This window comes from Danio rerio, chromosome 12 (assembly GCF_052040795.2).
Source record: "Danio rerio strain M-AB ecotype USA chromosome 12, GRCz13ab, whole genome shotgun sequence".
Classification (NCBI taxonomy): domain Eukaryota; kingdom Metazoa; phylum Chordata; class Actinopteri; order Cypriniformes; family Danionidae; genus Danio; species Danio rerio.
In genome coordinates, this window is record NC_141032.1 from 49,150,001 (window position 1) to 49,168,711 (window position 18,711).

The 18,711-nt window shown below is 38.7% G+C and overlaps 1 protein-coding gene across 12 annotated transcripts in view; it reads left to right on the top strand.

Moving 5' to 3' along the window:
- exoc7 (exocyst complex component 7) overlaps positions 1–18,711 on the top strand; it is a 43,054-nt gene that overhangs the window by 22,277 nt on the left and 2,066 nt on the right. For 5 of the 12 annotated variants that reach the window (XM_087274869.1, XM_087274862.1, XM_087274863.1 and 2 more), the window contains 8 exons: positions 776–838; positions 932–998; positions 4,193–4,231; positions 5,408–5,473; positions 14,884–15,004; positions 15,319–15,414; positions 15,501–15,564; positions 17,151–17,192. In XM_087274869.1, coding sequence (XP_087130995.1) covers positions 776–838; positions 932–998; positions 4,193–4,231; positions 5,408–5,473; positions 14,884–15,004; positions 15,319–15,414; positions 15,501–15,564; positions 17,151–17,192 — 558 coding nt within the window. 12 annotated transcript variants of the gene reach the window in all.

Consider the following 18,711-nt stretch of genomic DNA (forward strand, 5'->3'; position numbering starts at 1 on the left):
TTAGCGCATGTGTCTGGACTGTGGGGGAAACCGGAGCACCCAGAGAAAACCCACGCCACACACAGGGAGAACATGCAAACTCCACACAGAATTGCCACCTGAACCAGCAGGGACTTGAACCAGCGACCTTCTTGCTAACCCCCCCCCCTCCCCCCCATATATTAATTCATAATTTTATATAGGTGTACAACTCTAATTATTCCATATACAGTTAGAGTCAGAATTATTAGCCCCCCTGAATTATTAGCTTCCCGGTTTATTTTTTCCCCAATTTCTGTTTAACAGAGAGATGATTTCTTCAACACATTTCTAAACACATTAGTTTTAATAACTCATCTCTAATAACTGATTTACTTTATCTTTGCCATGATGACAGTAAATAATATTTGACTAAATGTTTTTCAAGACACTTCTATACAGCTTAAAGTGACATTTAAAGGCTTAACTAGGTTAATTAGGGTAACTAGGCAGGTTGGGGTAATTAGGCAAGTCATTGTATAACGATGGTTTATTCTGTAGACTACTGGATAAAAAATTTGTTTAAAGGGGCTAATAATTTTTTCTTAAAAATGGTGTTTAAAAAATTAAAAACTGCTTTTATTCTTGTCGAAATAAGACTTTCTCCAGAAGAAAAAATATTAGCAGACATACTGTGAACATTTCCTTGCTCTGTTAAACATCATTTGGGAAATATTTAAAAAAGAAAATAAAATTCAAAAGTGGGCTAATAATTCTGACTTCAACTGTATATTGATTATGTTTTTCTCTCCGACAGAATGATCCGGATAAAGAGTACAACATGCCGAAAGATGGAACTGTGCATGAGCTGACCAGCAATGTAAGATCGCTTAATTGTCCATTTCATACAGTAAATGTACTCAAAGTGGTGTTTTATTATAAATAAATGTCTTCTCCTAATGTATTTTGTCAGGCAATCCTGTTTCTGCAGCAGCTGCTGGATTTCCAGGAAACAGCAGGAGCGATGCTGGCGTCTCAGGGTAAAACACAGACTACAGAAAAACAGACATTACATACAGTTGAAGTCACAATTATTAGCCCTCATGTTTGTTTTGTCCCCAATTTCTGTTTAAAGAAAAGCAGATTTCTTCAACACATTTCTAAGCATAATAGTTTTCATAACTCATCTCTAATAACTGATTTATTTTATCTTTGTCATGATGACAGTAAATAATATTAGACTAGATATTCTTCAAGACACTTCTATACAGCTTAAAGTGACATTTAAAGGCTTCACTGGGTTAATTAGGGTAAAGTTAGGGTAATTAGCCAAGTCATTGTATAACAGTGGTTTACTCTCTAAACCAGCCCTGCTAAAAAATCTAGCTTAAACCAGCCTAGGCTGGTTGGCTGGTTTTAGCTGGTCGACCAGGCTGGTTTTAGAGGGGTTTTGGCCATTACCAGGCTGGTTTCCAGCCATTTCCAGCCTGGTCTTAGCTGGTCAGGCAAACCAGCTTGACCAGCCTAGCCAAGCTGGGAGTCCAGCCAAAACCAGCTATGTCCAGCTTAAGCCAAGCTGGTTTTAGCTGGATTTGGCTGGTAATTTTCCAGCCTGACCAACTAAGACCAGGCTGGAAATGGCTGGAAACCAGCCTGGTAATGGCCAAAATCCCTCTAAAACCAGCCTGGTCGACCAGCTAAAACCAGCCAACCAGCCTAGGCTGGTTTAAGCTGGATTTTTCAGCAGGGAGGGGTGGCCAATTCTGTTCCTGGAGATCTACCTTCCTGCAGATTTCAGTTGCAACCCTTATCAAACACACCTGTCTATAATTATCAAGCGGATTTTAGGTCCTAATTAATTGGTTCAGGTGGGGTTTGATCAGGGTAGGAGCTAAACTGTACAGGAAAGTAGATCTCCAGGAACAGGATTGAGCACCCCTGCTCTAAACCATCCAAAACAAATATAGCGTAAAGGGGCTAATAATATTGACCTTAAAATGTTTTTAAAAAATTAAAAACTGCTTTTATTCTAGCCAAAATAAAACAAATAAAACTTTCTTCAGAAGAAAAAATGTAATAGGAAATACTGTGAAAAAATCCTGAATCTGTTCAACATCATTTGGGAAATATTTGACAAAGAACAAAATCACATGACAGGAGTGAATAATTTTGACTTCAGCTGCAAATATTCTTGGGTTATTAATGACACATTATACAGTTGAAGAGCAGATCTAAGCTGTATACTGAACTGCTGAAATGTCTGTTCTTATTGCATTAATGTTCATAACACACAGGCTGCTGTCCTCATCCTTCTGTCTCCTTATTTGTCATCTTTTCACATTTCCTGCAGTCTGCATTTCTTTTTTCCTTTTGTTTTTTGTATTTTTTTTTCTCAAGGCGATATTCTTGAATTATGTTATAAAAATCATATTCAGCTATTTTCCCCTCAACCTTCACCACCATCCTGCATATAATAACAATTTATTCTCTAATTGGCAATAAACTGCTCAAAGAAGAATAGAGGACGCACATTTCTTTATATTCTTGCTTTTGTTCATTACACTATACTGTGAACATTAAAATAAATACCAAATAGCATTTGACTGAAATCAGAAATTGTGGTCTGCTTTCACTCGTATTACGCCCCGAGTCTAGGGGAAAACAACATGGGCATAATAAACGAAGAAAACAAATGTGTTTGGGTGGTGGATTTCCCTTACAAAACAAAAACTTAATGCAAAAGATTCCCTTCGGTCGACAACCAAACTCAGACACTCAATTGAGAGTATAAGAATAGATTTATTATAGAAAAATGTAGTAAATATATATGAGCATCTCTTCAGGGTGACCACAGGCCAAAATAACAATAGAATCTATAAAGTAAATGCACTAAATTACCTAATAATATTTAAAGAAAAATACAGGAAGCTTACCTCCCTAAACATAAACAAAGTCAAAAGTAATCAAATAAATAGGCAGGCCACCCCTACACGCTCAAACTCTCCAAATTAGGTAAACGTATGAACAATGGTACAAAATTGATTGTTGGTCGTCGGCCGGAGGGGTAAGGGAAATCCAAGAGCTCCACTCCCAGCACCGAACGCAGCCCAAATGAGCTCCCCGAACCCTGCCGGAGGCTTCTTTTTATACAGGCCTCCGAGACCAGCAGCCAATCAGAACACGGGATCACACCGGTATAGGAGCCTATGGGATAACAGAAAAACAACAAGAACGCGGGACAAAGAAAAAGACATGCAATTCGCAATAATAAATAAATAAACAAACTTCAGTCGTAACACTCGATTAATACTTCTTGTTCTATTTTTTTATTTATCAATTATTTTAAAATGTATATTAATATAATAAAACTTAATACAGTACTGTTGTATTATAATAATGAAATAATATAATATAAATGATTTGCTATATTTTAGTCTGTTATTAGAACTTTTGTTAGAATTATTTTATATTGTGTTTGTTTTCTTTAATAATATTAATAATAATAGTCTTGTTTCTGTCCAAATATCTAAAAATTCTTAAATTAAGAAGCATTTTCTAGACGGGCAAAAAGTATTGTCTTGTTTTAAGAACTAATATGTCAAAAGTAAGTGAGTTTTTCCTTAAAACAAGCAAAATAATCTGCTAATTGAATGATTTTGTTAGTATATTAGCTAAAATCCTGAAGCATGAAATAAAAAAGAATCACTTTTGGGTTTGCAATGCAAATCCAAATAGATCCACGTGTTTGGCAACAAAGCAAGTCTCTCATTTACTAAAATACAGAAAATATTACTTTACAAATGGTATTGTTAAGAAATCATACAAACATTTGCATATTAGTTAGTTAATAATTGTGCTAAAATTTATATAAAAACTAAATAAATACATATTTACACACATTTACACACATCAAGTAAATAAATAAACTATAATGTGTGTGCAAATTCCACGTGGGCCTTGGGTTAAATCTGCTGAACACTTTTGCTTCATGATCATATAGCCAGTACAAATGCTCATACTGAACATTTAAATAATTTGCATGTCATTATGTAGCTCCTCCCCCTCAGCTCCACCCACTCAGCTCTGCCTGCCTGTCGCATGATCTTGCTCTCTTTCATCCTGGCTGCTGTAAGTGGTTGAGCTCTTCACTAACCAAACTATTTTAACTTCTTGCCCTTTGCCTCTTTCTCTTGTTCTCTTTCTCTCTCTGTTCTGCTTTGCTTCTGTCCTGTAGTACTGGGGGACACTTACAATATTCCTTTAGACCCCCGAGGTAAGAGTCCAAGAGTCCTGTGTTCTCAGAGTCAACATGACAAGCAAGAGGACTGCATTTACTTCATTTGTCTGTGCTGATTTGATCGTAATGCATACAGTAGGGGTAAAATATTACTGGGTAATGTTATTCTGCGTTGTTTAAATGGTCTTAATTAAATCAGCAGAAAGAATAAGCATTGTTACAGAAAAGATTTAGATGAAATTAAAGGAAAGAGTGTCAATTTGATTTCACGTTGACTTTAAGGAAAACTTTATACTTTAAGGAATCACTTGTATTTGCTATTAGACAGGCAGAAGTGTTTCAGAAAGAGTTGCAGGCTTATGTTTCTGGGAATGTTTTGTTGTGCTGAATCTGTAATAAAATGTATCTCCTGTGTTTTATTATTGTTATTGACTCTGAGGATCTTCAAATCATTGCATACAGGCAGCAGGATATGAAGCAATCCTCGGATGCCATTTTAATTCCGAGTATATGTAGAAGATTATATATTTATACAACCGTTCTGTCTGGTTCTCAAATCTGATTGGCTGACAGCCATGCAATATTCTGCAATATCAGAACTCCTACAGCCTCTTTACCCTTTGTGTATTACTCCGCCCACATACAGCCAGCAAAAAGCAGACACTACAGATCTAAAGTTTAAAAGATGCACGCTCAACTGTTTAACTGTCAGCTTATGATTTGAATCCGGAAGAAAGTAGTTCCTCATACAAAAGGGTTTTTGAGACTCTCCATGTTTGATTTAGTCTTTATATACACAATTGTGCCGTCAAACTGTTGTATAAACGCAATATCACACTTGTAGCAGTGCGATATGGCTGTATATCGGCACGCCTCCCACCAGTGCTGATATACAGCCATATCGCACTGCTACTCGTGTGATATTGCTCATATATTATATAGAAATTTAATCCGAGGCAAAGCCAGTTGAGCTGATCTGAGGCCAGTTTCTCTTCTCAGAAAATGAGTATATGTTTATTTCGATTTTTTTTTTTTGTGGTAAGTTAATGTATATTATTGAGGAAAAAAAATACAATTCAATGCAAGTATTTAGGTTATGAGTTATTTAGATTCAGTGCTGTATAAATAGTCTGCGTCAGGCAGAATGAAGTGAGGATTTACTGTGTGTTGATCAGAGAAAAGCAGCTGAAATGTCTGTGTTGTGATTTACAGAGAGCAGCTCTTCAGCCAGCAGCTACAGCTCTGAGTTCAGCCGCAAACTGTTGAGCACATACATCTGTAAGATACTCACACAAACAACACTCACATCTTTCTATTGTGTATTTGTTTACAGTTTCTTTTCCTAAGGATCACTTATAATGCTAATAACGGTGTTAATTTAGCGTTTAATGATCATTTTGTGCTGTCTGATCTCTCGGATGTTTAGAATTAAGTAATTTATGCTGCATATTTTTATTTTTAATTCATGCATGTTTTGTTTTGAGTGCTGAAATTTACTGTACATTTTATAGCAGGGATGTCAAAAGTCGGACATGGAGGGCCGGTGTCCTGCTGACTTTAGCTCCAACTTGCTTTAACACACCTGGAAGTTTCTAGTACACCTAGTAAGAGCTTGATTATCTTGTTCGAGTGTGTTTGATAAGGGTTGGAGCTAAACTCTCCAGTACACCGGCCCTCCAGAACCGAGTGTGGACACCCTGCCTTATAGTCATGAAGCTCTTCTGTATTCGTTTATTAAGTTTTTGTATTATTTAAAGGTGCTGTATGTTTTTGACTCTTCTAAAGTATATAAACACTATAATATGTTTGTGGATATTTCAGAAACATGCTAAATGAACATTCTTAATCTGAAAAACAATGCTGATGTCAGATATTCTGCTTTGAAAATGTGTGTTATGTGCTGAAACGTCTGTCTTTGTTTTGCTCATTTAACCCACCCAATGCTAGTTTAGCTAATTATATGTCAGCACCCCGGGTTGCCTTGGTGCAAAACAGCGAATTTCATTCTTTCAGTCATAAAGGCTCTCAAAGCATGCGTTTGTGACAGAAATGTGCCCTCCAGTGGACAGTAGCATACTCAGAAATGAGACACAGATTCAGAGTTCCACATGAGATGGTTATTAATTAGCAAATAATATCAATATTATGAACGTAAACATTAGGTAAGCAGGTTACATTGTAAACCCGTGTCCTAACAACATGCTACGTGATGTAGTGGCAATTTTTCTTTAATGAGGCTTTCTCTGTGGTAAAGAAGACAAAGTCTTACCCAGGGTGTCTTTTCAAAGTTTCATTCTTTATATAAAGAAGTTCACAATCATACAGCAACGACAGATTCTGCAGAGTGAAACACTGAAAACAGAGTGTGCTCTCTCTTATATCTGGTTTCTTCCTTGTACTGCCTAGGAGATCACTTCTAATCAGGCCATACCACGTTTACGTTAGCTGTCTCTCCGCTTTGACCCATGCCCCTTTCACACTGTATATCAACAGCCTTTCATGATAAACTATAGGCCGCAGTTCTGACCCATGCCTCTTTCACACACCGTATATCAAACAGTCTATCATGGTAAAGCATAGGATAAAGGACAAGGGACAGAGCAGACACACACATGAAAGCTAAGCAATATAAAAAAAGGCATACACATTTAAGAAATGAATATAAATGAATTTCCATTACAGTTATGTGATGCGCAATGATGAGCAATTTGCCTGTTTGCACCAGACGAAACACGTCAGAAATGTAAATACAGCCATTCAGCAGCACAGAATAGTGCACTCACTGCACCCTAATGCAATTATAAGGTTTATAATGTAATTAATACATATTAAACCTCTTTAACATTATTAAATGTAGATGCTGAATCACTGGTATGTGTTGGTTTGCACTGAGTCACAGTTCTGAAGTTTAATCTCAGATGGTTAATTTTATTTCCCAGATCTGAGGTGAACTATCTGCTGCTGCTCTCAGTAGTATGGCAAAAAATGTGATGTAAAATGGCATTCAAACTCACATTATTAGCATTTAACACTGAATAAAGTGCATGAGGTGCACCTGAGCTGATCGGTTTTCTGTTATTCAGCTGTGATAAATAGAAGCCATTTTTAAAATATCAATTTCAGGTGTTGGTTAGAACAAAAACTCATTTTAATATGGAGAATGTTCCTTCTGTCACGTGCCGTAGCTCTTATTTAGAACACTGCTTAAATTAGCTTTTAAGCTCGATAGTCAGGCACACGGCTGTTGGTGTCCTCAATCTGGCAACCTGCACTTGCTTTTGTTTTAATTCAAGAATACAATAACATGTTCAAATCAAAATTAAATCACTTTTATTGTAACATCATCAGCAGCACGTTTGCTATGATGAGTGATAAGCTTAGGTGCTGGCTCCAGACAGTACAAAATACAGACAATGCAAAATACAACGACAGTGCAAATACAATTACAGTGCAAAATACAGACAGTGCAAAATACAACGGCAGTGCAAAATACAACGACAGTGCAAAATACAACGACAGTGCAACATACAACGGCAGTGCAAAATACAACGACAGTGCAAAATACAACGACAGTGCAAAATACAACGACAGTGCAAAATACAGACAGTGCAAAATACAACGACAGTGCAAAATACAACGACAGTGCAAAATACAGACAGTGCAAAATACAGACAGTGCAAAATACAACGACAGTGCAAAATACAACGGCAGTGCAAAATACAGACAGTGCAAAATACAACGACAGTGCAAAATACAGACAGTGCAAAATACAACGACAGTGCAAAATACAACGACAGTGCAAAATACAACGACAGTGCAAAATACAACGACAGTGCAACATACAACGGCAGTGCAAAATACAACGACAGTGCAAAATACAACGGCAGTGCAAAATACAACGGCAGTGCAAAATACAACGGCAGTGCAAAATACAACGACAGTGCAAAATACAGACAGTGCAAAATACAACGACAGTGCAAAATACAACGACAGTGCAAAATACAGACAGTGCAAAATACAGACAGTGCAAAATACAGACAGTGCAAAATACAACGACAGTGCAAAATACAACGGCAGTGCAAAATACAACGACAGTGCAAAAAACATACAACGGCAGTGCAAAATACAACGACAGTGCAAAATACAACGGCAGTGCAAAATACAACGGCAGTGCAAAATACAACGACAGTGCAAAATACAACGACAGTGCAAAATACAGACAGTGCAAAATACAACGACAGTGCAAAATACAACGACAGTGCAAAATACAGACAGTGCAAAATACAGACAGTGCAAAATACAACGACAGTGCAAAATACAGACAGTGCAAAATACAACGACAGTGCAAAATACAGACAGTGCAAAATACAACGACAGTGCAAAATACAACGACAGTGCAAAATACAGACAGTGCAAAATACAACGACAGTGCAAAATACAGACAGTGCAAAATACAACGACAGTGCAAAATACAGACAGTGCAAAATACAACGACAGTGCAAAATACAACGACAGTGCAAAATACAGACAGTGCAAAATACAGACAGTGCAAAATACAACGACAGTGCAAAATACAGACAGTGCAAAATACAACGACAGTGCAAAATACAGACAGTGCAAAATACAGACAGTGCAAAATACAACGACAGTGCAAAATACAACGGCAGTGCAAAATACAGACAGTGCAAAATACAACGACAGTGCAAATACAATTACAGTGCAAAATACAGACAGTGCAAAATACAGACAGTGCAAAATACAACGACAGTGCAAAATACAACGACAGTGCAAAATACAGACAGTGCAAAATACAACGACAGTGCAAAATACAGACAGTGCAAAATACAACGACAGTGCAAAATACAACGACAGTGCAAAATACAGACAGTGCAAAATACAACGACAGTGCAAAATACAACGACAGTGCAAAATACAACGACAGTGCAAAATACAACGACAGTGCAACATACAACGGCAGTGCAAAATACAACGACAGTGCAAAATACAACGGCAGTGCAAAATACAACGGCAGTGCAAAATACAACGGCAGTGCAAAATACAGACAGTGCAAAATACAGACAGTGCAAAATACAACGACAGTGCAAAATACAACGACAGTGCAAAATACAACGGCAGTGCAAAATACAACGGCAGTGCAAAATACAACGGCAGTGCAAAATACAACGGCAGTGCAAAATACAACGACAGTGCAAAATACAACGACAGTGCAAAATACAGACAGTGCAAAATACAACGACAGTGCAAAATACAGACAGTGCAAAATACAACGACAGTGCAAAATAAAGACAGTGCTAATACAACGACAGTGCAAAATACAGACAGTGCAAATACAACGACAGTTCAAAATACAACGACAGTGCAAATACAATTACAGTGCAAAATACAGACAGTGCAAAATACAACGACAGTGCAAAATACAGACAGTGCAAAATACAACGACAGTGCAAATACAATTACAGTGCAAAATACAACGACAGTGCAAAATACAGACAGTGCAAAATACAACGACAGTGCAAAATACAGACAGTGCAAAATACAACGACAGTGCAAAATACAACGACAGTGCAAAATACAACGACAGTGCAAAATACAACGACAGTGCAAAATACAACGACAGTGCAACATACAACGGCAGTGCAACATACAACGGCAGTGCAAAATACAACGGCAGTGCAAAATACAACGGCAGTGCAAAATACAACGACAGTGCAAAATACAGACAGTGCAAAATACAGACAGTGCAAAATACAACGGCAGTGCAAAATACAACGGCAGTGCAAAATACAACGGCAGTGCAAAATACAACGACAGTGCAAAATACAACGGCAGTGCAAAATACAACGGCAGTGCAAAATACAACGACAGTGCAAAATACAACGACAGTGCAAAATACAACGACAGTGCAAAATACAGACAGTGCAAAATACAACGGCAGTGCAAAATACAATTACAGTGCAAAATACAGACAGTGCAAAATACAGACAGTGCAAAATACAACGGCAGTGCAAAATACAAGGGCAGTGCAAAATACAGACAGTGCAAAATACAACGACAGTGCAAAATACAGACAGTGCAAAATACAACGACAGTGCAAAATACAACGACAGTGCAAAATACAGACAGTGCAAAATACAACGGCAGTGCAAAATACAGACAGTGCAAAATACAACGACAGTGCAAAATACAGACAGTGCAAAATACAACGACAGTGCAAAATACAACGACAGTGCAAAATACAGACAGTGCAAAATACAACGACAGTGCAAAATACAACGACAGTGCAAAATACAGACAGTGCAAAATACAGACAGTGCAAAATACAACGACAGTGCAAAATACAGACAGTGCAAAATACAACGACAGTGCAAAATACAACGACAGTGCAAAATACAGACAGTGCAAAATACAACGACAGTGCAAAATACAGACAGTGCAAATACAACGACAGTGCAAAATACAGACAGTGCAAATACAACGACAGTGCAAAATACAACGACAGTGCAAATACAACGACAGTTGAAAATACAGACAGTGCAAATACAATTACAGTGCAAAATACAGACAGTGCAAAATACAACGACAGTGCAAAATAAAGACAGTGCTAATACAACGACAGTGCAAAATACAGACAGTGCAAATACAATTACAGTGCAAAATACAGACAGTGCAAAATACAACGACAGTGCAAAATACAGACAGTGCAAAATACAACGACAGTGCAAAATACAACGACAGTGCAAAATACAGACAGTGCAAAATACAGACAGTGCAAAATACAACGACAGTGCAAAATACAGACAGTGCAAAATACAGACAGTGCAAAATACAACGACGGTGCAAAATACAGACAGTGCAAATACAACGACAGTGCAAAATACAGACAGTGCAAATACAACGACAGTGCAAAATACAGACAGTGCAAAATACAACGACAGTGCAAAATACAGACAGTGCAAATACAACGACAGTGCAAAATACAACGACAGTGCAAATACAACGACAGTTGAAAATACAGACAGTGCAAATACAATTACAGTGCAAAATACAGACAGTTCAAAATACAACGACAGTGCAAAATAAAGACAGTGCTAATACAACGACAGTACAAAATACAACGACAGTGCAAAATACAACGACAGTACAAAATACAACGACAGTGCAAAATACAGACAGTGCAAATACAACGACAGTGCAAAATACAACGACAGTGCAAATACAACGACAGTTGAAAATACAGACAGTGCAAATACAATTACAGTGCAAAATACAGACAGTGCAAATACAACGACAGTACAAAATACAGACAGTGCAAATACAACGACAGTTGAAAATACAGACAGTGCAAATACAATTACAGTGCAAAATACAGACAGTGCAAAATACAACGACAGTGCAAAATACAACGACAGTGCAAAATACAGACAGTGCAAAATACAACGACAGTGCAAAATACAGACAGTGCAAAATACAGACAGTGCAAATACAACGACAGTGCAAAATACAGACAGTGCAAATACAACGACACTGCAAAATACAACGACAGTGCAAAATACAGACAGTGCAAAATACAGACAGTGCAAAATACAACGACAGTGCAAAATACAACAACAGTGCAAAATACAGACAGTGCAAAATACAACGACAGTGCAAAATACAACGACAGTGCAAAATACAGACAGTGCAAAATACAGACAGTGCAAAATACAACGACAGTGCAAAATACAGACAGTGCAAATACAACGACAGTGCAAAATACAGACAGTGCAAATACAACGACAGTGCAAAATACAGACAGTGCAAAATACAACGACAGTGCAAAATACAGACAGTGCAAATACAACGACAGTGCAAAATACAACGACAGTGCAAATACAACGACAGTGCAAAATACAGACAGTGCAAAATACAACGACAGTGCAAAATACAGACAGTGCAAAATACAGACAGTGCAAAATACAACGACAGTGCAAAATACAGACAGTGCAAATACAACGACAGTGCAAAATACAACGACAGTGCAAAATACAGACAGTGCAAAATACAGACAGTGCAAAATACAACGACAGTGCAAAATACAGACAGTGCAAATACAACGACAGTGCAAAATACAGACAGTGCAAATACAACGACAGTGCAAAATACAGACAGTGCAAAATACAACGACAGTGCAAAATACAGACAGTGCAAATACAACGACAGTGCAAAATACAACGACAGTGCAAATACAACGACAGTTGAAAATACAGACAGTGCAAATACAATTACAGTGCAAAATACAGACAGTGCAAAATACAACGACAGTGCAAAATAAAGACAGTGCTAATACAACGACAGTGCAAAATACAGACAGTGCAAATACAACGACAGTACAAAATACAACGACAGTGCAAAATACAGACAGTGCAAATACAACGACAGTGCAAAATACAACGACAGTGCAAATACAACGACAGTGCAAAATACAGACAGTGCAAAATACAACGACAGTGCAAAATACAGACAGTGCAAAATACAGACAGTGCAAAATACAACGACAGTGCAAAATACAGACAGTGCAAATACAACGACAGTGCAAAATACAGAAATTGACAGCGATATGTACAATGAATAGGTTTCCACATAGTTCAACTGGGTGTCAAACTTACATACTGCACCTTTAAGTTTCTGTAAAAATGGTTTCATAATTGTGCACTGATTAGAAATGTAAAACATCTCACGGAAATATATTTATAATTAGCATTAGTTATTGCATTCATTGTTGTTTTTGAGTTTGTTTTTATTAACTACAACAACACTAAACAAAAATAAAGATTAAAATATATCAGCTTTCATTTATAAATAAAATTAAAATATGAAAATACTGTGGAAACTATTTAAAATAAGAGTAAATGCTAAAATTACTCAAACCAAATTATAAATGAAAATAAAGCTATATACAGAAGGATATTTGTAGCTTTTTAAAAGCTTTTGGAAATGTAAAATTAAGTTAAATTAAATAAATTGAAGTAGGCTTAAATGAAAATAAATAAAACATAAAGTACACTACCTGACAAAAGTCTTGTTGTTGATCCCAGTTGTAAGAGCAACAAATAATAACTTGACCTTTAGTTGATAATTCGTCGGCTTTTCTGATGAATCATCTGTTGATCTGCATCCCAATCATCACAAATACTGCAGAAGACCTACTGGAACCAGCATGGAGAGAAGATTCTCACAGAAATCAGTCAAGTTTGGTGAAGGAGAAATCATGGTTTGGGGTTACATTCAGTATGTGGGCATGCAAGAGATGTGCAGAGTGGATGATCAACATCAACAGCCTGAGGTATCAAGACACTTGTGCTGCCCATTACATTACAAACCACAGGAGAGGGACAATTCTCCAGCAGGATAGCGCTCCTGCTCATACTTCAGCCTCCACATCAAAGCTCCTGAAAGCAAAGAAGGTCAAGCTGCTCCAGGATTGGCCAGCCCACTCACCAGACATGAACATTATTGAGCATGTCTGGGGTAAGATGAAGGAGGAGGCGTTGAAGATTAACACAAAGAATCCTGATGAACTCTGGGACTTTATTAATCAGTGATTTGAGTCAGTGCAGAGATGTATGGATGCAGTCCTCCAAGCTCATGATGGAGTCAGACACAATATTCATTCTGTCTCCACTGCAGCAGGACTTTATATTCTATACTGGACATTATTTCTGTTCAGTGATGAGACTTTAGTCTAAGCAGAGTCAGACCGCACTGTCCTAATGAAATCAGCCAAAATCAAGGCATGATCATATTTTATTGTGCCCAAATAAGCATCATCTCGAGCAGTGTTTCTCAACTAGGTCGCGGGAACATTTTCAGTGGGTCGTAGAGTGTGTGGTCAAAAAAAAAACCAAATGTTTAATTTTCAACCTATTTTGCTTAAATAAGACTTTTATTTTGAAATGCACGAGCGACAACTGTACCGTTTGACATGTGAAATTTCATTTAATTATAGCAACAAATATGTCAAAGCGCGAGTACGACCACGAATATGTAAATAATGGATTTGCATACATTGATGACAAAAAAAGCCTTAAAACCTCACTGTGTCATATGTAGTGTTGTGCTTTTACAAGAGCACTTGTAGAAACCAAACATTTGTCGTTTTTACTTTTAATAATTTGAGACATTTGTTAAATGACAATAATAAAATATTGTTTATTTGTAAGTCTTTGTGATTTTCCTATAATTTATCTGTCACTACTTGTGTATGTTAATAAATAAATACAAATTTATTATAATTACTAAAATTTTATTATAGTCCTAAAAATTTGGACCGCGGGTTGATGACCATGTAAAAATGTGGGTCCCATGGCCAAACCAGTTGAGAACCACCGATCTAAAGGGCCTTTGCCTTTCATATAAGACACTTCTGATACCAAATGATCAACCAGAAGTCAACTTATTATTTGCTCTTCCTAAAACTTGCATAAGCCACAAAACTTTTGTCAGGTATTTTAATTACAACTACAAGAGAAATATTTCACAATTATAATAAAATGACAATCCAAACGCAATTACTAGAACAAAACTTTTAATGTAATCCGTTACACAAGTGGATAATGCTATAATAGCTCGGAGTGAATTGGGAATTAAATATATGATAATAGATAACCATGTTGTTGTTGTGTTTTCAGATAAAGTCCTGGGTAATCTGCAGCTGAATCTGTCAAATAAAGCTAAAGTGTATGAAGATCCAGCCCTGCGCGCCATTTTCCTTCATAACAACTACAACTACATCCTCAAATCCCTGGAGAAGTGAGTTTATTCATTACTGATTCTGATTCTTTACACCGCTTCATCTCAGCGACCAATCAGAAACCAGACCCTCCTCTCAGCACTAGCCAATCAGAAGGCAGCTCTCTGCATAATCATTCACACTTCCTAAATTATCTCCTAATTTAACAAGTCTCATATTTCACTCACACAGATATACTCGCATTCCCTCTCACACACTTACTGTATGCTCTCTCTTACTCTCCCACACACACACACACATGTGCATACTCATACAACCTCACACTTATGTGAGAATGAAAATGGAAATGAAGTGGTGTGTTTGTGTTGTTCAGGTCAGAGTTGATTCAGCTGGTGGCTGTGACTGTGAAGAAGGTGGAGAGTTCCTACAGAGAGCTGATCGAGCAGGAGATCCAGAACTACCAGCGCAGGTACAAACACACACACAGCATCCGATCACAAGAGTCCGTCTGAATGATCAATCAGTGAATGACCTTTGACCTTCCCTGACCTGCAGCTGGCTGAGGGTCACAGAGCATCTCGCAGAGAGGAACATCCCAGATTTCCAGCCGGGAGCCAAAGTGAGGAAAATCACACACATTTACCGTACTTTCACACCGAACACAAATGCAAAACACAAATAAAAAAGGAATGTAGTGATTGCTAGATTGACTTGTATTTCATTGAAGACAATAAAACAAACATTATTGAATGTGTTTTCAATATTTTTATTGTTTACAAAATAAAATGTAGTCTAATTTTGGTTCTTGCAACACATTTAAAAGAAGTTGCAACAGTAAATAATTTACCACTTTGTAATGTTGCCGTTGTTTTTCACTACACTTAAAAGACGTTTAGAGACAGAATGATAAAGTGTTTCAGGTGTAGTTGTGTTCCAATCTTCCTGCAAACAAGCCTTAAGGTGGACAACAGTACGTGATTTCAAAATGCACCACGCATTCTCTATTGGAGACAGGTTGGGACTCCAGGCAGGCCAGTCAAGTACCTGTATCCCCCGCAGCCAGGACTTTGTAATGTGTACAGAACAAGTGTGCCGCAAGCCTACGTTTGAGTGAAGGTTTCGGCCGTTAGATCGCCCCCTGGGGGCTGGCTGCAGTACAAGTCATAAAGCCCGCCTCCTCCGTGTTAATGAAGTAGACTTGAGCCCAAATAAAAAAAAATATTACACTTGCAATAAAATGTCCCGAAAGATAGTTCTGGTCGATTAAGGCACTGGTTATTGTGCTGAAATAGGTGCAGATCTTCATTTTTGTAAACAGTTTGTTTTTAGCAGTAATTTAATGCTGGGCGTGTCATCGTGATTGACAGCTGTGATTGACAGTTTCTCAAAGCGCGGCGTCTGAGCTTCGGCAGGAGACTGAAGTAGACTGAAATGTTATTATTCGATTTCTGTGTTATTTTACCATGACAAAATGAGTTCAGCAGTAAACTATAGTTTCTGACATACATGATCCTGGTGGAACACTGTTTATTCGCTAAGTTCAGGGCTTTTTTCGGGCTTTATTAGTTTGCTGATACACGCCTAACCACCCAGATAGCAAAACACAGTTCCGGCTAGATTCTCGCCTGCCGGAGACTTACCTCTTAGAGCTCAGACTGACTAATGTTACCTCTGCTGGACCTACTCCGGATGCCTGGACTCACTACCCAATTCCAGCCCGAGTCAATCGAGCCAGATGCAGTGGCCGAGCGAGCCGGCGCTGCCGCATGCGAGCCGGAATCAGCCCGCGACGCCGCGAGTAAGTTATGCGCTGCGGCCTGGAGCTGGCCCGATTGAATATATAAAACCCTCATATTTGTTAACGTTATTACATCCATTTGTGTTGATATGACAGCAAACGCATGCTGAGAAGTTCAGGGGGCGTGGTTGATTTTACATAAAGCGTTTGATTGGAAGCTCGACTCTGCTCATTTTCGCGGCTCCTCCTCTGGCTCCATCAGACAATCCTTCTGCGCATGTCTGGCTCCAATTTCAGCAGTCTTTTGCGACAGTTTGTGCCCGTCAAGCAGGCGTTTTGCCCTCAAGGCGTTCAATGGGAAAAAGGGCTGTCGCGTCGTCCATATTTTTTACAGTCATTGGTACAGAATGTGGTTTTGCATTGTCTTGTTGAAATATCATCATTAATCTGAACTCTTGTTTGTGCAGCTGAAAGATAAAGAACGACAGATCATCAAGGACAAGTTCAAGGTGAGACAAACTCATGCATACTCTAACTATATACATCATTTACAGCTTTTCTCAGTGGTATGGTATGTCCCCTACACTTTTAGAGACCGACCATTCAGAAACAGGTGATTAATGCCTAGTTCAGACTGCGTGATTTTAGCCCCGATTTTGACTCACAGACATGTTTTGAGAAATCGGCGACAAATGCCTGAAATCACAGGCAAATCGCTGCTCGTGCACGTGAGTGACAATCACACAGTGTGAACTATCAAAGACGCGATCTGAGAGAATGCTGAATATCTGGAGCTGTCGGCGATTCAAATCATGCCGTGTGAATTGAGTTTTGACTGAAAATAACATCAGCGATCGCCTACAGCCAGGGCCGGAGCAAGCTGAACTGCCGCTCTAGGCAGAGGACGATCATGCCGCCCTCAACCCCAATGAGAAAACGAAAGTGACCGGTTATGAAAATGAAGTGAGGTGTCGCGGACCTCTTTTCCAGCGCACTATGTGCGGATATAGCTGAGGACGCGCGGGTGCTGAGGGAGGGAGGGAGGTTTCGCGGACACTGCGCTCTCTATTCTGCCGCCCTATTCGCGGATAAATGAGGACGCGCGGGTGTCGCGGACCTCAATTCTGCCGCCCTATGCGCGGATATAACTGAGGACACGCGGGTGGTGATGGAGTTGTCGCTGACGCCACCATCTCTATTCTGTCGTCTATGCGTGAATATATTTGAGGATGCGGGTGGTGAGGGAGGTGTCGCGGACATAACTGAGGATGCGGGTGGTAAGGGAGGTGTCGCGGATGCCGCCCTCTCTATACTGCCGCCCTAGGCGGCCGCCTAGGTCGCCTCTATGGACGCGCCGGCCCTGCCTACAGCCAATGAGAGGGCAGCATTCACTAGTGTGTGTGTATACCTGCTGCAGGCCAGCGGGAGGCTGGGGGAGAAGTTAAAGCGATCATTTTCGGTTTATTTGGACCCACGAAATGGAGGAAAAACTAGTGGAGGTTTGACAGGACTCGTGTCAAAACCGTGTTTGTTTGACGTTTCATACAGAAAGAAATTAGTTTATTATTAACGTTGAGGAGAAATGGCTAATTCCCTTTAAACCCAGGTGAGCAAACATGTACATGTTCTACCCCATTAAAAGGCTTCTTTCTCATTATGTAGTTAATAACAAAAGGTATGCGACGTGTTTTTGGCTGTGAAACGTCGTTTGGATGAAGTTGTCGGCGATTCTTCCTTTAGTAAAGTCATGCAATGTGAAAGTCCCTGTCGCCAATCCATCTTGCAGTGTAAACAAAGCAGCGACGAAACGCAAGCCCAGATAGTCATGTAGTGTGAAAACATCTGTGACACGACTACTTTGAAAATCATGCAGTCTGAACTCGGCATAAGACTGAAAACCTCTGGATTTCATACAGCACTTTTAGACGTCTCTTCATCTCATTTTTCATTTGATCAACACTTAAGTCTGTTTAACTGATTCGATTTTATTTCCGTTATAATATCGATGCTGTAAAAGAAACCTGATGT